The sequence below is a fragment of the Canis lupus genome, chromosome 35 (genome assembly GCF_048164855.1).
Source record: "Canis lupus baileyi chromosome 35, mCanLup2.hap1, whole genome shotgun sequence".
NCBI classification, from domain to species: Eukaryota; Metazoa; Chordata; class Mammalia; order Carnivora; family Canidae; genus Canis; species Canis lupus.
The window spans coordinates 4398059-4420286 of record NC_132872.1 but is presented as its reverse complement, the minus strand read 5'-3'; the positions used below and the strand labels follow the sequence as shown (position 1 = coordinate 4420286).

Sequence of the window (22228 nt, the reverse complement as noted above, 5' to 3'; positions counted from 1 at the left end):
GATGCCTGAGTGCCTCAGTGGTTGAGCGTCTGCCTTTCAGCTCAGGGAATGATCCTGGAGTCCTGGGATTGAGCCCTGCATCCGGGTCCCTGTGGGGAGCCTGCTTCTCCCTCTGCCTATGTCTCTGCCCCTCTCTCTGTGTCTCTCATGAATAAATAAATAAATAAAATATTTAAAAAGAAAAAAAAAGAACAGAAAATGCAGAAATGAACCCACAACTATATGGTCAACTAGTCTTCAACAAAGCAGGAAAGAATATGCAATGGAAAAAAAGATGGTCTCTTCAATAAATGTACTGGGAAAACTGGATGGCAACATGCAAAGAATGAAACTGGACCACTTTCTTACACCATACACAAAATAAGTTCAAAATGGATGAAAGATCTAAATATGAGATAGGAAGCCATCAAAATCCTAGAGGAGAACATGGGCAGCAATCTCTTTTACATTGGCTGTAGCAACTTCTTACTAGTTAGGTCTTCTAAGGCAAGGAAGACAAAAGCAAAAATAAACCACTGAGATCTCATCAAGATAAAAAGCTTCTGTACAGTGAAGGAAACAATCAACAAAACTAAAAGGCAACCTTTGGAATGGGAGAAGATATTTAAAAATGACATATCTGATAAAGGGTAAGTATCCAAAATAAAAAACGTACCAAACTGAACACACCAAAAACAAATAATCCAGTTTAAAAATGGGTAGAAGACATGAATAGACACTTTTCCAAAGAAGATATACAAATGCTAACAGATACGGAAAAGATGCTCATCACTCATCATCAGGGAAGTACAACTGAAAACCACAATAGGGCAGCCCGGGTGGCTCAGTGGTTCAGCGCCGCCTTCAGCCCAAGGCCTGATCCTGGAGACCCGGGATCGAGTCCCGCATGGCACTCCCTGACTGGAGCCTGCTTCTCCCTCTGCCTGTGTCTCTGCCTCTCTCTCTCCCTCTCTGTGTGTCTGTCATGAATAAATAAATAAAATCTAAAACAACAACAAAAAAAGAAAACCACAATAAAATATATCCTCACACCTTTCAGAATGGCTAAAACTAACAACACAGGAAACAACAGGTGTTGGTGAGGATATGGGGAAAGGGGAACCCTTTACAGTGTTGGTGGGAATGCAAAACTGGTACAGTCACTGTGGAAGACAATATGGAGATTCCTCAAAAAGCTAAAAATAGAATTGCCCTACAACCCAGCAAAACTGTACTACCCAAAAGACACAAAAATACAGATTCGAAGGGATATAGACACCCCAATTTTTATAGCAGCATTATCAATAGTCAAATTATGGAAAGAGTCCAAATGTCCATCAACTGATGAATGGGTAAAGAAGATGTGGTGTGTGTGTGTGCGTATATATAAAATGGAATATACTCAGCCATCAAAAAAAAAATGAAATCTTGCCATTTGCAATGAGGTAAATGGAACTACAGAGTGTTATGCTAAATGAAATAAGTCAGGGAAAGACAAATACCATGATTCCACTCATATGTGGAATTTAAGAAACAAAACAGATGAACATAGGGGGGAAAAGAGATAAACCATAAAACAGACTCTTAATAAAAGGGAACAAACAGGGATGTCTGGGTGGCTCAGCAGTTAAGCATCTGCCTTCGGCTCAGGGAGTCATCTTGGAGTCCTGGGATAGAGTCCCACATCAGGCTCCCTGCATGGAGCCTGCCTTTCCTCCCTCTGCCTTGTCTCTGCCTCTCTCTGTGTCTCTTGTGAATAAATAAATAAAAATCTTTTATAAATACATACATACATTCAATTAAAAAAATAAAATGGAACAAACAGGGAATTGTAGGAGCAAAGGTGAATAGGGGAACAGGTTTAACGGGTGGTAAATATTAAGGAGGGGACTTGTGGTAAGCCGTGGGTGTTGTATGCAAGTGAAAAACACTAAATTCTATACCTGAAACTAATATCACACTGCATGTTAATTAACTGGATTTAAATAAAAACTTGAAAAAGAAAAAAAAGAAAAATGGCTCTACATGTTGAGTAAATACAAGTTTCTGAAAAACATGTGCAGTATAATCTCATTTTTTTTTGAAGATTTTATTTATCTATTCATGAGAGACAGAGAGAGAGAGAGAGAGAGAGACAGAGAGAGACAGAGAGAAGCAGAGACATAGGCAGAGGGAAAAGCAGGCTCCATGCGGGGAGCCTGATGTGGGACTCGATCCTGGGACTGTGATCACACCCTGAGCCGAAGGCAAGATGCTCAACCGCTAAGCCACTCAGGCGTCCCTGTAATCTCATTTTTAAAAAAGAAAAAATACATATATAGTTTTTTTAGTGCCAGGCACACAGTAAGAACTCAGTATTTGTGAAACAGATTAATTCTATATGTGCAGGAGACATGTGAAAGGAAATATAGCCTTTAAAAAAACAGGGCTGTATTATTAGGATGTAATAGCACAGATCTTTTAAAATTTTTTTAAATTTAAATTTAATTAATATAAAGTATATTATTAATTTCAGGTGTAGAATTTAGTGACTCTTCAGACAAGATTGGGCACATTCAGGGTGGTATGGCCATAGACTTTAGGGACTCTTCAGTTGCATATGCCCTCTTTTTTTTTTTTTTTTAAAGATTTTATTTATTTATTCATGAGAGACACAGAGAGAGAGAGAGAGAGAGAGGAAGAAAGAGAGAGAGGCAGAGACACAGGCAGAGGGAGAAGCAGGCTCCATGCAGGGAGCCTGACATGGGACTCGATCCCGGGTCGCTAGGATCACGCTCTGGGCCGAAGGCACCTCTGAACCACCCAGGCATCCACCTGCATATGACCTCCTTAATGGCCATCACCCAGTTACCCCATCCTCTTCAGTGACCCTCAGTTTGTTTCCTAGGGTTGAGTCTCTCTTATGGTTTGCCTCCCTCTGTTTTTATCTTTATTTTTCCTTCCCTTCCCCTATGTTCATCTGCTTTGTTTCTTAAATTCCACATATGAGTGGAATCACACGGGATTACCTTTCTCTGACTGACTCATTCTGCTTAGCACAGTACCCTCTAGGTCCATCCATGTCATTTCAAATGGCAAAATTTCATTCTTTTTGATGGCTGAGGAATATTCCATTGTATGTATATACCACGTCTTTTTTATCCATTCATCAGCCAATGGACATTTGGATTCTTTCCATATTATGGCTATTGTGGAGATTGCTAATAGCATAGATCTTTTATTTTTGTTTCTGTGCTATTTTAATTTTTAGCACATATTATTCCTATTTTTTCAAATATAAATTAAAAGAATTTTTGAAACAAAGTGATTAAGAAAGCTCAATTCTTTATCAGTATTTCTAAAACAAAGAATTTACTATCAGTTCTTTGAAGTTCTTTTACCTACATTCAAGGTTGCATTCCAGAGCACCAGATGCCTTTTGAGTTTTTTCTTGTTCTCTAAGTTGCCGGTTCAAAATTCTCAGTTGCCTAAAGGAAATAATAAAGAAACATGAATCTATGAATCCCAAACTCATTTAACAGTGTACATCTAACAGGCTATTAAAAAATACAACAGCTCCCCTCTGGTAACCATCAGTTTGTTCTCTATAATTAATGGTCTTAGTTTGTTGTTCTTTTTTTCCCTTTGCTTGTCTGTTTTGTTTCTTAAATTCCACATATGAGTGAGAGCATATGGTATTGTCTGGCTGGCTTATTTCACTCAGGTGAGCGGAAGGGGGGCAGTTTGAGGGGAGAAGGGGATAGGTATCAAAGAGAACGTTTATCATGATGAAAAAAGGATTAAAAAATAAAAAATGAGGACAATACAAAAGATGGTACCCACAAGGACTGCAGAAATCCATCTCATCCCCAAAACAAAAGACAAAAACCAAATAAACAAAACAAAACCACATTACTGTCATTATTCATAGGGCCTGACCTAATTTTTTTAAAATAAATTTATTTTTTATTGGTGTTCAATTTGCCAACATACAGAATAACACCCAGTGCTCATCCCATCAAGTGCCCCCCTCAGTGCCCGTCACCCAATCACCCCCACCCCCCGCCCTGCTCCCCCCTTCCACCACCCCCAGTTCGTTTCCCAGATTTAGGAGTCTTCATGTTCTGTCTCCCTTTCTGATATTTCCCACACATTTCTTCTCCCTTCCCTTCTATTCCCTTTCACTATTATTTATATTCCCCAAATGAATGAGACCATATAATGTTTGTCCTTCTCCGACTGACTCATTTCACTCAGCATAATACCCTCCAGTTCCATCCACGTTGAAGCAAATGGTGGGTATTTGTCATTTCTAATGGCTGAGTAATATTCCATTGTATACATAAACCACATCCTCTCTATCCATCATCTTTCAATGGACACCGAGGCTCCTTCCACAGTTTGGCTATTGTGGACATTGCTGCTAGAAACATCGGGGTGCAGGTGTCCCAGCGTTTCATTGCATCTGCATCTTTGGGGTAAATCCCCAGCAGTGCAATTGCTGGGTTGTAGGGCAGGTCTATTTTTAACTCTTTGAGGAACCTCCACACAGTTTTCCAGAGTGGCTGCACCAGGTCACATTCCCACCAACAGTGCAGGAGGATCCCCCTTTCTCCACATCCTCTCCAACATTTGTGGTTTCCTGTCTTGTTAATTTTCCCCATTCTCACTGGTGTGAGGTGGGATCTCATTGTGGTTTTGATTTGTATTTCCCTGCTGGCCAGTGATGTGGAGCATTTTCTCATGTGCATGTTGGCCATGTCTATGTCTTCCTCTGAGATTTCTCTTCATGTCTTTTGCCCATTTCACGATTGGATTGTTTGTTTCTTTGGTGTTGAGTTTAGTAAGTTCTTTATAGATCTTGGATACTAGCCCTTTCTCTGATATGTCATTTGCAAATATCTTCTCCCATTCTGTAGGTTGTCTTTGAGTTTTGTTGCCTGTATCCTTTGCTGTGCAAAAGTTTCTTATCTTGATAAAGTCCCAACAGTTCATTTTTGCTTTTGTTTCTTTTGCCTTCGTGGATGTATCTTGCAAGAAGTTACTGTGGCCGAGTTCAAAAAGGGTGTTGCCTGTGTTCTCCTCAATTGCACCCAAAAGCATAAGATACCTAGGAATAAACCTAACTAAAGAGGTAAAGGATCTATACCCTAGAAACTATAGAACACTTCTGAAAGAAATTGAGGAAGACACAAAGAGATGGAAAAATATTCCATGCTCATGGATTGGAAGAATTAATATTGTGAAAATGTCAATGTTACCCAGGGCAATTTACACGTTTAATGCAATCACTATCAAAATACCACGGACTTTCTTCAGAGAGTTAGAACAAATTATTTTAAGATTTGTGTGGAATCAGAAAAGACCCCAAATAGCCAGGGGAATTTTAAAAAAGAAAACCATAGCTGGGGGCATCACAATGCCAGATTTCAGGTTGTACTACAAAGCTGTGGTCATCAAGACAGTGTGGTACTGGCACAAAAACAGACACATAGATCAATGGAACAGAATAGAGAATCCAGAAGTGGACCCTCAACTTTATGGTCAACTAATATTCGACAGAGCAGGAAAGACTATCCACTGGAAGAAAGACAGTCTCTTCAATAAATGGTGCTGGGAATATTGGACATCCACATGCAGAAGAATGAAACTAGACCACTCTATTTCACCATACACAGAGATAAACTCAAAATGGATGAAAGATCTAAATCTGAGATAATTTTTAAAAAACTATCTGGGACAGCATAAATTTTCCTCTCACAAGAAAAAAGATGACTGCTCTTATTTTTCCTCTTTCCTTTTTTGTTCTCTTTTTATTTTTTTTAAGATTTTTATTTATTTATTCATGAGAGATACAGAGAGAGGGGGGGCAGAGACACAGGCAGAGGGAGAAGCAGGCTCCACGCAGGGAGCCCAATGCAGGACTCAATCCTGAGACTCCAGGATCAGGCCCTGGGCTGAAGGCAGGCGCTAAACCGCTGAGCCACCCAGGGATCCCCTCTTCTTTTGTTCTCTTAATGATTTCCTTGTCTTTTTTTTTTTCCAATCTCCTCCATTTCCTATCACCTCTTGCTATTTTCTTCTTCTGTCTTCCTTCTCTGTATTTTCATTACTGTACAAACGACCTACTTTTTAAAAGAAATGTCACAACTATGAACTAGAATACCTACAGGGACTGACTGCTATCAGACATGCTCCTGCTTGGTTTGTAAATCTATGCTTCTAATAATTTCTTTATGAGATGGAAAAGTTAATGGCCTTATTTTATTTTTTAAAGATTTTATTTATTTATTCATGACAGACACAGAGAGAGAGAGGCAGAAACACAGGTAGAGGGAGAAGCAAGCTTCCTGCAAGGAACCCGATGTGGGACTCGGGCCCGGATCCTGGGATCACGCCCTGTGCTAAAGGCAGATGCTCAACCGCTGAGCCACCCAGGCGTCCCAATGGCCTTATTTTAGAAAAGTGAATGCTAGTGACCAGCCACTTTGTCCTGCAATGAACTTCACAATTTGTGGCCACTTACAAATGAGAACATACCAAAGAAACTACAAAAATGTTTACTTCTAAGAAGTTAATGCTAAAAAAAAGTTGTCTCTATTATCTTTCCAAAATTACCTAAAAATATTCTGCATTATTTGTTATTGAATCCAAAATGATGGCACCCTACCTCACATCATTTAATGTACTAATTCCATATATATTAAGGAGGTATACATAAAATAGACAAAAAAACAAGACCAACTATAAGTTTTAGGTGGAAATCTATGATTCCTAAGCAAGACTCAAAATCTACCAACCATCAAGGAAAAGAGTAAAAGACACATATATAAGAGACAAAAAAAAAAAAAAAAAATCCATAACACTTCAAGAGCTCCTGCAAATCAGTAAGAAAAGGCATAAAAATGTAATTCACAGAAGAAATAGAAATGGCCTATAAGCATACAAAAAAGTGCTCAGCTTTACTAATATGAAGAAATGCAAAGTTAAAACAGGAGATATTTTATGGCCGCAGGATTGACCAAAATAAAAGGAAATAACTATTTTTTGGTGAGGCAAATGAATTATCTCATTCCATTTGAACAGCTATTTGACGGTATCTAACAAAATGTAAAATGTTCTTATCTTTGACAAAATAATTCTAACTCTAAGTTATCTAGTCTCAGAAATATAATTGATCCTTGAACAACACGGGTTTGAATGGTGCAGGTCCACTTATGCACAGATATTTGAAATATACGCACAGTACTATAAATGTAGTTTCTCTTCCTTGTGATTTTGTTAATATTTTTTCTCTGGCTTACTTCATTGCAAGAATACTGCATATAATACAAATAATGTGCAAAATATATGTTAATTAATAATAACATCCAACGCTATTGATAAGGCTTCCAGTTAATAGTAGGTTATTAGTAGTTACGTTTTGAGGGAGTCCAAAGTTACACACAGATTTCTGACTTTGTAGGGTGTAAGGACCTCTAAATCTTGCATTGCTCAAGGGTCAACTCTAGCTGTACATGTGCAAAAGCATCTACAATCTTCAGATATAGATACAAAGATGGTCACAAAGCAATATTAATAGTAAAAAGTAAGGAACAACCTACAATGCTGCATCAATTGTGGTATATCCGTAAGAAATACTAATAATACACAAGTAGTTTTAAAAAAAGATATATCTACAGGTACTGAGAAGGAAATATCTTCAAGACTCACTGAGAAGTAGAAAAAAGGAAGCTACAGAACAACAGTATAATAAAATCTCATGTTTGTTTTAAAACAATTCTGCTCTTCTGAAAAGTTCTCTCTTTAAAATAGTCATCTAGAAAAAGCAGAGTAGACTGGTAATCGAGAGCTCTAGGTGGAATGCTTCTTTTGGTATTTTCTAGGAGAGCAGAAAGTACTGAGGTCCTCTTACATACCCAGTGCGTGAGGGAAGCTTTGCTTGACAATCTTATTGTACTTATGTGCCTGATCAGATTCTTCTCTTCTCTTCCCCTATGTGGGCAACCTAAGATTTCATCCCTCACTGTAAGCCTCTCACTCCTATCTCCTCCTCTCAGTAGGATACTTTCCTATTTTCACTAAAAATAACATGGCTGGGGGACAAACTGTTACCCTGCTGCCCCAGGGTGTACAGATTCATCCATTTCTATATACTAATCCTCACTTCTTTCTTCTAATCTTAGAGAAAGGGAGCCTCATCAACTTTCTGGATCCCATCTTCTCCTCTACTGTAAAGGACCCTGCTCCTATTCACACTTCTTTTATGGTCTCCACCTGCAGCTTCTCCCTGTTTACTTGTTTCATGTGGCTAAGCTGAGAAGCATAATAAAAGTGCTTCCATATTTAGGAAAATATTCTCTTCAACCCAACTGTACCATTAACTACTCTCCTTCCTTCTCATTCCCAACTTGCAGGGCTAGGCTTTTAAAACATGACTGTCCTATTAAAAAATGATAACATGATAAAAAAATAACAAAAGATAATCTTTTAGAAATGGATAGTTATGCTTTTAACAAATATTATGTATTATATTTTCATGTACTTGATTTAAACAAAGGAAAAGAACTGCTGACATTTAGGCAAATATTTCTTTTTTTGGTTTACTCATTGTTTTTAAATATGGTTTTACTGAAATGAAACATATGTAATAAACTGCATGTAAAGTATATAATTTGATAAGTTTTAACATATGATGTGGTGAAACCATTGCCACAATTAAGATATTCATCACGTCCCCAAATTTCCACATGCTCCATTTTCATAACAGCCCCTTTGCAACCAACCACTGATTTACAGATTAGTTTGCATTTTCTGGAATTTTATACTATATACTTATACAGTATACAATTATCTTATAAATGGTATCATACAATATATACTTTAACCTGCCGTCTTTCACTCAATATAGTGATTTTGAGATTCATCCATGCCCTTGCATGCATCAATAGATCCTTGCTTTCTGCTGTTGAGTGGTATCCTATTATAGGAACATACCACTATTTGTTTTCCCAATCACCTGCTAACAGACATTTGGGTTGTTTCCCATGAACATTCACAAGAAGGTTTTGTGTGGACATATGCTTTTACTTCTCTCAGTACATACCTAGGAGTGAAATGACTGGATTATATGGTTTATGTTTCACTTCTAAGAAACTATCAAACTATTTTCCCCAAGCAGCTGTATCATTTTTTATAGTCCCACCAGTAAATTATGCAAGTGCCAGTTCTTCCACACCCTCACTAACATCTTGTGTGGTCCTAAATTTTAACCATTCTAATGGGTATGTCGTGTTATTTCGTCATGGTTTTAGTCTGTACTTTCCTAATGATTAACAATGATGAACGGATTTTCATAGGCTTATTTGATACCCATCTATATCTTATCTGATGTAGAGTCTTTTAAAATATTTTGCCTGTTTTCGGAGTCGAAATAGTTCTTTATACAGTCTGTATGTACAAGTCCTTTATCAAATATATGTATTGCAAATATTTTCTCTGTTGCCTCATTTTTAGTAATAGTGTCTTTTGAAGAGCCAATCTTAAATTTTGATGAAGCCCAACTTAACCAATTTTTTCTACCTACATTTTTTGTTATATTTAGGAAATCTTTCCCCACCTAGGATTTCTAAGATTTTTTCTTATGTTTTCTTTAAAAGTTCTGTATATTTAACTTATATATAGTAAGATTTGTGATTCAAATTCATCTATGGTGTGAGGTAAAGGTTTAAGTGGTTGTCCTTTCTTTTTCCCCCCTTTTTTGTATATGACTCTCCAATTGTTCCAGCACTATTTATGGAAAAGATTATTCTTTCCCCATTGAATTTCCCTAGCATCTTTGTCAAAAATAGGTTACTTTTATTTTATTATTATTATTTTTTAAAGATTTCATTTGAGAGAGAGAAAGCACTAGTGGGGTTGGGGGGAGAGGGAAAGGGAGAAGCAGGCTCCCTCCTGAGCAGGGAGCCAGACCCCGGACCCTGAGATCATGATCCAAGCTGAGGCAGATGCTTAACCAAATGAGCCACCCAGGTGCCCCTAAAAAATCAGTAACCTTTATATGTGAGTTTATTTCTGGACTCTATTCTGTTTCAATTGTATATCTGCCTATCTTTACACCAATGCCACACTGTCTTGATTACTATAACTTTATGTCTTGAAATAGGATAGTACCAATTTTGCTCTTCTTTCCCAAAGTTGTTTTGGTTCAGTTATTTTAGATTCTTTGAATTTCCATATAAATTTTAGAATCATCTTTCCAAAAAAAAGATGGGAGTTTTCACCAGAATTATATAGAATCAATAGATCAATTTGGGGAGAACTAACATCTTAACAATAATAAATCTTATAATCTATGCATCCAGTTTATCTTTCACTTATATAGGTTTTTAATTTCTCTCAGCAATGTTTTATAGTCTTCAGTATACAGGTCTTACACATTTTAAATCAAATTTGTCACTAAACTGATATTTTTTGATGTTACTATTAATAGTATTGTTTTTAAATTTCACTTCAAACTGTTCATTGTCAGTACATAGAAATATAATTGCCTTTTGTATATTGATCTCATATCCTATAACTTTGCTAAGCTGACTTATTAATTCTAGTTGCTTTTTTGTAGATTCTGTAGGATTTTCTACAAAGACTGTCATGTCATTTGTGAATAAGACTGGCTGTACTTTAAAAAGCTTTTATTCCCTGTCCTTGATTTATTGCACTGGTTAGAACCTCCAGCAAAATACTGATTAGAAATAATAATCACTACTTGCTAGATATCATTTGGACATTTTTTAAGCCCATACAGAGAGAAAAAATATTACCTATTAGCCAAATAGATAATATTATAAATACTATTACAAATACTATTATAAATACTACTTTGCAACATTACAAATATTTTTATAGATACTATTTTTATAATATTACAAATACTATTTTAAAATATGACATATTGAATTTAGGATCACATGATTTTATCTGAGGGAGAAGTAACAAGCGAAATCAGGACTAATGAGGTCTAGGAAATATTTCTCTACTTCATAAAATAGTATTTTTAAATAACCTTAAATAAAGGAAACAGGACTTAAGAACTTTTGTTTTCGAATTTATATTGTCAAGGTTACTAATAAATTCTATTTTGTAATCTTAATTCCCATAGTTGTCTTAGTTCTATGCATAGATTTAATGTTTATCTCTAAACACTTTTTTTTAAGATTTTATTTATTTATTCATAGACACACGGAGAGAGAGGCAGAGACACAGGCAGAGGGAGAAGCAGGCTCCACACAGGGAGCCCGATGTGGGACTCGATCCCGGGTCTCCAGGATCACACCCCACGCTGCAGGCGGCGCCAAACCGCTGCGCCACCAGGGCTGCCCCTAAACACTTCTTTATATGAATTCATTTCTTGGTTGGCTGGAATTTGCCATTCAACAACTTTTTTGTTATTTTTAAAGGAGTCCAATGGTGCTTTACTTTCTAAATTCATGAACACTTGGGATTATGACTGTTGCCTTTACACTAAAAGGACTGCTGGGCCACATAGAAGATTCTTGGGGACGTTCTTTCTTCCCCTTAGGTCTTTGTAAATAATGTTCTATGATCTTTGGGCAATGAATATCCCTGTAAAAAGGCTAAGGCCAGCCTGATGTTTTTCTCTTTACACATCTACTTTTATTTTGAATGTCTAATAAATGTTAGTTTTATTTTGTCCTTAAGATGTGGTGACTTAATAGTTTATGTCTTGGTGTTGATCATTTTAAGTTTTTCTGGGATCATAAGTGCCCTACTAATCTGCTGACACAGCTCTTTAGTAAATTTCTCTTTATTTACATATCTTTTAACATTGTCTTTAATCTATTTGTTTTGTTTTCTTAATCAGGAATAATAATAATGCTAAATTTTGCATTCTTTGTTTCTCTTTCATATGTATCTCCTTTATAATAATTTTTAGTTATTCTCTATTTTATTTTGTTTCTTCCACCTTATCCACCATGCCTTCAGTCATTTAACAAACATTTATCAGAGTGAGTGTTAGGCACAATTCTCAGCACTGGAAATAACAGCAGCAAACAAAAGAGACAAAAATTTAACCTTCTCAAATTCACACAGACAGAAAAGAGAACAGATGTTACCAGAACCTAAGAGAAAAGGAGAAAGGGATTTACTGCTTAAAGCAATCAAAGTTTATGCTAGAGATGAAAAGTTTTGGGGAATAAACAGTGGTTATGGGAACACAGTGTTGTAAAAGTATTTAATGCCCCTGAAATGTACACTTACAAAATGGCTAAAAAGATAAATAGGTCATATATATTTTAACACAAATCAATACATTTTTTTTAAAAGGACTTGGGAAGAGGAATAGTTAATGTTGGTAGGAGACACTGAATTATGAATTATTTAGTAGCAAATGAAACAAAGATTTTGGGGAAAAAAGCAAAACCCCCAAAACAACAAAATCAGCATTCATATTGTTCAGGTTCCAGTGGAATATAAGCATCCTAATGGAATATAAGACTTGTGACTTCATGTTTGTTTTCATTTTTTAAGATTTTTTTGCTTTTGGGGACACCTGAGTGGATCAGCGATTGTCTTCCTTTGGCTCAGGGCGTGATCCCAGAGCCCGCCTGGATCGAGACACACATCGGGCTCCCTGCAGGGAGCCTGCTTCTCCCTCTGCCTGTGTCTCTGTCTCTCTCTCTCTCTGTGTCTCTCATGAATAAATAAATAAAATCTTTTTTTAGAAAAAGATTTTTTTTTTTTGCTTTTGTTTTCCTGAGCTCATCTAATTCACTTTTCTTCTCCTTTTTTGTCTTTCCTTCTTTAAGGATTTTCTATTCTCCAGCCTCTAAGAAGAATTCTACAATCTTTAACTTCCTTGAAACTATGAATACTGTTTTAAGTTTTCTGGTTTTCTTTAAGCAATTCACCTGGTGATGTTTATTCTCGACCCTCTTTTATCTCTTTTGTCAGTGTATTTACTCTGAATGCTATGTAAAGATCTCTCCTATAAATTCTTTCTTCCCATGGCTTTTGTAATCTCTCTCCTGGGTTTCCTGCCACTTCCCTACTTGCCCCTTCTTGGGTTTCTCTCACAGCTTCCTGCTCCCATGATCTTTTCTTAAAAAGCTGCTATTCCCCAGCAACTCAGTCTTGGCTGGGTTCACATTCTATATCTTCCTGGTGAATTTACCACTTACATGCTGATAACAAATCACTTGGGTTTTAATCACCATTGTCTCCAGTGCCTACAACAGTGCCAAATCTATAGTAAAAGCTCAATAAAAATGTGTTCAGTGAATAACTCCCAAGTCTGCATTTCTATCCTGGGTCTTGTTCTGTGTTCCACTTATACCATATATATCTCCAGATGGTCTAAATGACAAATTTGGCATTTCTAAATCTTAACACACTGGCTCTCCTGTATCTTCTATTTCAAAAATAACATGAAATAAACAAATAAACAACATATTCTTCTGTTAGTAGCTTCCATTTGGGAGAATTATGTTACCATCTGTCAAATAATCAAGCCAAAAGACTGAATGCCATTCTTGGCTCCTCCTTCTCACTCTTTTCCTTTTTTTTTTTTTTTGTTCTATGTGAATACATAATGGTCTCATATTTGAGTCTAAAGTTAGGAAGTAGTCATGAATTCCAACTTGCCCTATAAATATTAAGGAACTCTCTAGCTCAATGGTTTTTAACTGGAAGTAGTCCCCTCCCAACCCTCATGCAGGAAATTCCGGGATGTGCCAGAGCTTTTGGTGGTCACAATAAATAGGGCACTATAGACATTTCGTGGGTTGGGACCAGGAATGTTGAGCATTTTATCAGAAGTCCCAAATAAAAACTGTGCAGCCCAAAGTGCCAAAAATGTCCAGATGCCATAGAAATATTGCACCTGGCTATTTTTTTAAACCACAAGATGGCAATAAACTCCAAGTCCTGAAAGATCACTTATCCAGCTAAACAGAAACGCGTAGTTTCTAAATGTCCAAACAGGAAAAAAAAAAAATTGTTTTGACTGAAAATTCCAAAAAACAGTTTTGAATGAATCTATGTATTCCAACTTTGATTTGTAATGGAAATTATGGATGATTCTTTCCAATAAAGTTACCAAAGAGGCACAAAAATTTCTAACCCTCTGCTGGAAAGCTCATTCTACTAAAAAGACAAATTGACAAATTATTTGGTTTTCAAAAATTTCACTTTTAGAAGGTCAAGTGAACAGTGAGAATAGCATGCTATATAATCTTGGTCCTCTAAGAACATAGATTCAAAAAGATGTGGTGACAAATTGGAAGATTAAGGTTAAACATCGAACTAACACCTTTTAAAAAACTTAAAAACAAGCAGTAGACCAATAAAGTATTAAGTCTCATTTTCTTGAGTGGCTTATAAATTAACTCCCAAAACAATTCTAGCATGTTCTAAAGAAGGGAAATAAACAAGAACCACTTATACTTCTCACAGTCACATGTTAAAACATAATTTTCTGATGCTTAAGTTTTGGTATGCTTATTTAAGAAACCAATAATTTTAACAGTCATACCTTTAAAAACATGCTTCTTTCAAATAGCTTACAGTATGCAGTCTGCTAGTCCATAAAATATACTTAAATATTGAAGTACTGAAGTATAAATAAGTTAGATTCTACTTCCTAGCAGAAGCAATGCAGGAATAGAGAAATTAAGATAATTTGTTCTCTAAAATCAAACTACCCAGTTTGAATTTTTTTATATATGTGACTTTGAACAAGTTACAGGGCCTCTCTGTGCCTTGGTTTCCTCATTTGTAAATGAGATAACATAATACCCACCTCTTGGAGCCATTCTGAGAATTTAAAGAGATGACATATATAAAGGACATAGGCTAACCCATTAGAAACATTCAATAAATGATAGCAATAGTATTAGCTATTACCATTACTATTATTTATACTTGTTTTTTATTTTTGAAATGCTATTATAGGTCAGAAATGAAGACAGTATTATTAGAATTTAAACCCAACAATCCCATCTTATATCACACTATCTTAGAGACTAATGACCTTTGGAGAAATACTCCTAAGCAAGTAAATCTCACTAGATGTCAAGCCTTTGCAGGCTCCAGATCCATAAATTTGAGCTACCCTCCAACTAGGAATTCTATTTTATTGCTTTCTAATTTCTTGAAAATGTTTCTGCAGGTCCTTGCAGTTCCTATCTGGTACAATGTCTACAGCTCATGCAACCATAATACGCCCTCAAGACACACTCACACTCCAGGGCCTCAGAAGCACTGACTACATATTCTAATTCCCTGCAAAGTACAAACCCCGCAGTAGTGGCCTTGGCGACCATCACTGAAACATTCGGAGTGAGGATATTCCTAATAATATTTAAGTCCTTTCCTACATAGGTTAAAAAAGCCAAAAGAAAAAATAAGAATTTAAATGAGTTTTTTCTATGTATGAGCATGGTGTGGCTACTGGTGCTCACCCCATCAGGTTCTCCTTTCCTCCCACAGAGTGTATGGGCAGTATGGGAAGATTTTATGCCCAAATTTTTGCAATTAGGCAGGGCCATATGCCTCACTTAGCCCACAAAACAGAAGTAGAAGTGAGACTATCGCTCCTGGGCTGGGGTGTATACAGTTGGTGTGCCAGACCCGTGTTCTCTTTTCCTTGAAAAACATGTATGAAACAGTGGCCTCATAAGATGGAGGGAACCTAAACCCTCAGTCATAGGATGAAAGAGGGTCTTTGATGACCCATGTCAGTCTTGGCATGAGGGAGAGAGAAACCTTGGTCATGCTTCCCCACTGATTCTGGAGCTTGTTACTGCAGCATAGCCCAGACAAGTTTGACAAATGCCCTGAGGAACTTCATTTTCCTCTCTATATCCTGCCAATCAAGTGACAATGGAGGGAAAGGAGTTGGGAGAAAATATGTACTAGTGAGCAGAAGAAACAGAAGAGGAGTTAGAGAACGCTGGCAATGTTCAGACATGGAGAAGTAAAAGTAGAAACACAGTAAAACAGTGAATCTATTTTTCTTACGGAGTCCTAGATAACTCATCTGGCACCTTTGTTCCGGCCATAGGACATCTTTGCATATGACAAAAATATTCAAAGAACGATTCGTACCTGCGTAACTGAGCATTTTCACTTCTTAGTGGTTGCATGGCCAGTGCTATTTCAACTTGGATATTTGTGTTTCCACTTATTGCTGGAAGCAGAGATATACAGGCGTCCAATTCTGTAATCAACCTTTGAATTTCTGAATCCTCTATAAAAGGGAGAAGAAGTAATAACAATACCATAAATTGTTTTTGGATAAGATTATTCATGGGTATTACTAAATAAGAAATATTTTCAGATATGTACATGTTTGCTATAAACAAACAACTCAATTACTTATCAATGTGATATATAAATCCTACTTTCCTCTTCCCTACTGTATGCATTTGCTTATTCAAAAGAATTCTAAAGAAATTAAATTCAGTAAAGATTAATCTTCTATCATAGGACTCTTAGTGACTTTTTTCTGTTGAAATTAAATTCAGTAAAGATAAATCTTCTATCCTAGGATTCTTAGTGATTTTTTTCTGTTAAGAGTCTAGTAGGAAGATAGTTGACATGTCTCCTGGCTCACATTCCCAAAGGACTACTGGACTCCTATCACTGCTAAAGGGTGTCCTATAATTGATTACAGTATTGACATTTACAACACAACCTTTGCATCCTGACATAAGCAAATAATTCACTTTAGGTGATTCAATTTGGCAAAATATTGAGGGAAGATCTACTCTGATAAAGTTTTATTATTTAATTTTATAAAGTAGATTTAAAATAACCAGGCATACCTCATTTGGTGCTCACTATCAAAAACAGTACCATTTTTGCTATTAACTGTGGGGAGTGGATGGTTTGGAAGGTGGCAAACAGACACAGGGAGAAGGTGGATTTTAGATCTTTTGTCCTTTTATATATTTGCCCCTTTATTCAAATTTTCTGTGGACTGAAAACATTTAATAAATACTAACTCTCTTATACTCAAAAGAGGTAGAAAGTATATCTATCCTAAATTACAAAACTTTACTCAATCCCATGGGTATTTTAACACCCTGATGTAAATAAAGTACATATACAAAATAAACATCTGTGACAAACTACTGAGATGTTCCCTACCAATCCTTTGTAGAGTGGTTTTGCTCATAAGCATTGGAGGCAGAGACCTGGGATCCACCATTTTGAAAGCAATAGAACTTTAGTCAAATTATTTAACTTCTTGAAGTCTAGATTTCTCCAAGGTTAAATGGAGATAACACCATGAGATAATACCTCAAGGGGTTGTTGTCAGAATTAAGTGAGGTAATGCATATAAAACACTCAGCACAGAGCCAGGCACATGGTAAATACTCAATAAATGACACCTGACATTGTTACTCTTACTATTCTTACTATGATTAAGTATTTGGTTAAGAAAATAGTAATAAATTGAAGGTCTGAAAACACGGAGATTTTAATATATTAAACCTTCAAATTAATAGTGCATTGTTCTTCTAACACATTTTAAGATCTGGGATTTCTTTTTGTCAGACTGCAAATATTAGGTATTCAGTTAGTGCTTCCACAATCAATTACTGTGGTTTCTAAGATGACAAATCTCTAACTCACTCCAAGTGAAAGCTTTTATTTAGCATATACACATAATGAAAATAAACGACTACAACTTGGCTCAAATACCTCATAACTCCATCTAGACATTTTTCTTGATTTAATTTTTTTAAAAAACCCTAAAAGTAAACTGAAAACGACGTTAAGAAGTTTGGATTACTTCTCAAAGTCAGATCTGTTAAACCTTTTAACAACTGGTTATTAAAGAGATGATGGGAAAAAAAATCTCTGCATCTTTTTAAATAGGAAAAATTACCAGTCTGTTCTGGGCATTAATTACAATTACCCTCTGGGCTCTTCTAACCCCTAAAAGTTTATGGCTACAAATTCTCTTTGGCTGAATCTTTTCAAGGTCCTTTTGAATCAAGTAGAATGAATACACACTTGTAAGTAAAAGACTGTTTGACACTTTCTTATACATTTCAAATCCACAGGAGACAAGAGGGATCAAAACCTAAAAAATAATAAAATAGGCAGAACTCATTTCCTTATTAGCTCAAGATATATTTCTATGGAAAATACCACAAATTCCATATTGGCTATTCTAAATTATAAATGATGACTAAATAATAGGACACTGCTATTTAGGATATTTAGCATAGGACACCATGCTTCAGAAAATTATTCTAAAAGTGCTCATATACCTTGCTCTGCTAGCAGGGCCTTGAGCTCTCCCAACAAATACTTTATAGTTCTGGCTTTTTCAGCACTCTGGTTCACATTTTTTGCCTTCTGCACATCCTTTATTCTTAAATCTCGCATGTGTATGTTTAAATCCTTTCCTTCGCTTGTGACTTCTGCAATTTGTTCTTTGGTGCATTTGTCTTCATTATTGGACAGGGAAGCTGGCGGTAACAGAGTGGGGCTTCGGTGTGTCTGACTGGCCGGATAAGAATGCAATAGATTCATGTATGTTTGAAAACACTTTAATAAGTCTGGTTCCTTAGGAACTTCTTGTTGTGGGAGAATTCCATTAACAAGACCCAACTGCTGAAATGATGGAATAGCTGGTTTGTCTGTTCTGGACAGGCTACTTGGAACTCCAAGACCAGTACTGATGGAACTTTGTAGAATATCAGTACAGTTCATAGAAACTGCTTTACCCTGTGATGCAAACTGGTTATCACCATCAGTCTGAACCTCCTATAGACAGAAAAAAACAAGCCTTCAAAAATGTGAGCACTGACTTATAGGCATTAACGATAATAAATTCAAACCAGAAATGTTAGAAAATGATTTTTGCAGGATGGAGTTATAGATTACCAGCAAGTAAGCTGGATTTTCCCTGAGCACAGTATTCTAGTTTTTTAAAGCTTATTAATTAGTTCACTCTGCACTATGGAAACATTATAAGGTCATGACTAAAATAAACTCAAATATCACACATGGTTTAAAGGCATCAAAAATCAGTCTACCTTGGGATGAAAACAAACTTCCACTTTGGAAAACTGCATTGCAAGAAAATAAGCTCAAACATACAAAAAGCTTTTGCACAAACATATTTATAGAAATATTATGGTAGTAAAAACCTGTTACTTAAATGTCTAATCATAGGGGAGTAGTTACACAGTTTACAGTATATCTACTAAATAGAGTATTATAGTATTAAAAACTTACAAAAGGTATATATTAGAAGAAATAGGTTTACAATAAAGTGCTAAGTAAAAAGGTAGTAAATAAAACTGTATAACTTACTTATGACTATATGTATATATATATATTTTTTTAAAGATTTTATTTATTTATTCATGAGAGCCACAGAAAGAGAGGCAGAGACACAGGCAGAGGGAGAAGTAGGCTCCCTGCAGGGAGCCCGATGTGGAACTTGATGCCTGGACCCCAGGATCACGTCCTGAGCCTAAGGCAGACGCTCAACCACTGAGCCACCCAGGTGTTCCATTATGACTGTATTTTTAAAAGAAAGCAAACTTAAATAAAAACCAGAAAACAGGGATCCCTGGGTGGCGCAGCAGTTTGGCGCCTGCCTTTGGCCCAGGGCGCGATCCTGGAGACCCGGGATCGAATCCCACGTCGGGCTCCCGGTGCATGGAGCCTGCTTCTCCCTCTGCCTGTGTCTCTGCCTCTCTCTCTCTCTGTGACTATCATAAAAAAATGGAAAAAAAAAAAAAAAAAACAGAAAACAAAACCAGAGATTTAAATGATTGGCAAGTACTCTATCAATATGTTAACAGCAAATGTGCTTAAGTGATAGGCATGGGTGATTTCTTTTTTTCTGCTAATATCTTTCCCTTTCCCCCTTTCACCATTGACCTTAATGAAGAGTAAAACTTCTAGTAAAATATAATTTTTGAAAAATTAAGTATTTACATCTTAGGGCATTATGATACAATCAAATTTAATTTCTCTCTTAAACTGACAATTTCTAAAAGCAAATAATTATCCGTATAATGTATAAACTGTACCCACAGAATCAACCATTGGAAGGCAGGATGGATGCTGAAGTAACTGGACTGGGGTGGAGGAAGATAAACCGTAACTAGAATGTAGAGTTGCCTGAGATTCTAAAAGGTAAGAGGGAGAAAAAGTTATCACATCTCATGCTGCTTTTACAGTAAGTAGGCAACTTAATTAAAGTTTATATTCATGCTTTTTAAAACATCATTCATACTAACCAGAACCAGACATGGTGTGGTAAGGTACAGCAGGAATTCCATTAGAGTTGTTCTTTGAAGCCAACTCATTCATCAGTGACATCTGAGTCTGCACATGCTCACAGAGGGCTTGGTAGATTATGGGTGAATACATTCTATAATGATCTTGCAATGACCAATTTTGTGGTATATCTGATGAGTCTCTCTCACTTCCAGCAGAAGCTTCATTAGGTATACGTTTTTTATTACCTGAAGATACTAATATGGAAGAAGGAAAAACAAATTCTTGAAACACGAGTCTTCAAAACTTTTACCATAAAATATTAGGGAAGAAAAAGACTCTCAGAAATAGCTCAATTTATCATATACAGTATAGAAGGGCTTTACTACTATCACCCCCTAAAGAAAATTACCTCAAATTCTCTTTTAAAAATAGTTAGTAAATTGTGTGAGTTCTCCAGTCAAAAATTATCTGTATTACATCTTTAAAATATTTATTAAATGGTATTTGTAAAATCTCTCAGTTACAAGGCCCCTCTTTAAGGGTGTTATTTCTGAAATCCAGTAAAACTCTTTCACCTTGCTCCTTCTCCAGTTCATGCCCTCAGGGGAAAAATAGAAAAAGAGAGACAGAATTCTCTTTAACAATTTTGATGCTCGGATCATTAAAAAAAAAAAAAAAATCAGGGGAACCCTGGGTGGCGCAGCGGTTTGGCGCCTGCCTTTGGCCCAGGGCGCGATCCTGGAGACCTGGGATCGAATCCCACGTCGGACTCCCGGTGCATGGAGCCTGCTTCTCCCTCTGCCTGTGTCTCTGCCTCTCTCTCTCTCTCTCTGTGACTATCATAAATAAATAAAAAATAAAAATTAAAAAAAATCAGAGCTTTGAGAACAAGAATAAAAGTGTGATTAATCTACACACTGGGCCCCCAGACAAAAATCTTAACCTGGCATTTAAAGTTTCCGAAGCCTGAGCACCACAACCAACTTTTCCAACCATCGTCCTAACAACTCCAATTAAAATTTTTCATTCTGGTCAGACCAACGTAGACACCCAAAAAGCTTCTCTCACCTTCCTGTAACATTACTCATGATGAACCATTCCTTCCAATTCAGTTCTATCCATTCACGAAGGCTCATCTGAAGGCTTCCCTTTTTCAATCCTTCTACTCCTATGACTGCTCTTCACCATGCCAGAGCAGTGTCTCTGTGCAGCATATACCACTTGCACATTGTGCTATATTGCTGATCTTCCATTTTCTTGTCTGACTAAAGTATAAGCAGAGTCTTATCTGATACTTCATTATTTGCCCCCATAGAGTCTTATATTAGTCTACAAAGTAGTACAAAGAAGAAACCTGCAATAAACTAATGTATGAAAAACCACGTTCTATAACTACTCTATAGATCAGTATCAAAATCTATTTCCCTAATTAGGTCCCCTTCACAAACTTTTTTAAAAGGTGAGAATATTCTTGGTAGATCATTGGTTATCAGGTACAAAATAAATTTAGAAAATACCTAGCTTTTGGCAGGACCTACCCAGCCTAAACATATATTCCTATGATACAGCAATTGTGCTCCCAGGTATGAGTGCTCGTGACTACCAAAAGATGTGTACATGAATGTTCACAGCAGCTTTTTTTCTGCAGTAGCTAAAAAATGATAACACTCAAATAGCTATGAAGAGTAGAAATGCATAAATTGTGGTATACTCATGCTGGAACACTATACAGCAATGGGAAAGAACAAATTACTGGTATGTCCAACTGCCTATAGGAATCTAACAGACATAATGTGTGAAAGATGTCAGACACAGACTACATAGTATATAACTGTGTTGCAAGAAGTTCAAAAACAGGTTAAGCTCTCCAATGGAGATAGAAGCCAGCAAAGTGGTTAAAGATGAGGGGTGGGTGGTGGTGAGACTAATGACGAGGCAGAGGCATGGTAGGGTGCTGAAAATGTTGTGTCTTCATCTGGGTGGTGAATGTATGGGT

At 36.4% G+C, this 22228-nt stretch overlaps 1 protein-coding gene across 2 annotated transcripts in view; it reads right to left on the bottom strand.

Annotated features, from left to right (window-relative positions):
- CCDC14 (coiled-coil domain containing 14) overlaps nucleotides 1-22228 on the bottom strand; it is a 51032-nt gene that overhangs the window by 14975 nt on the left and 13829 nt on the right. For both annotated transcript variants that reach the window (XM_072812456.1, XM_072812457.1), the window contains 5 exons: nucleotides 20250-20486; nucleotides 20044-20138; nucleotides 18261-18759; nucleotides 16084-16225; nucleotides 3364-3446 (listed from right to left, as the gene is read on the bottom strand). In XM_072812456.1, coding sequence (XP_072668557.1) covers nucleotides 3364-3446; nucleotides 16084-16225; nucleotides 18261-18759; nucleotides 20044-20138; nucleotides 20250-20486 — 1056 coding nt within the window. The remainder of the gene's footprint in view (nucleotides 1-3363; nucleotides 3447-16083; nucleotides 16226-18260; nucleotides 18760-20043; nucleotides 20139-20249; nucleotides 20487-22228) is intronic.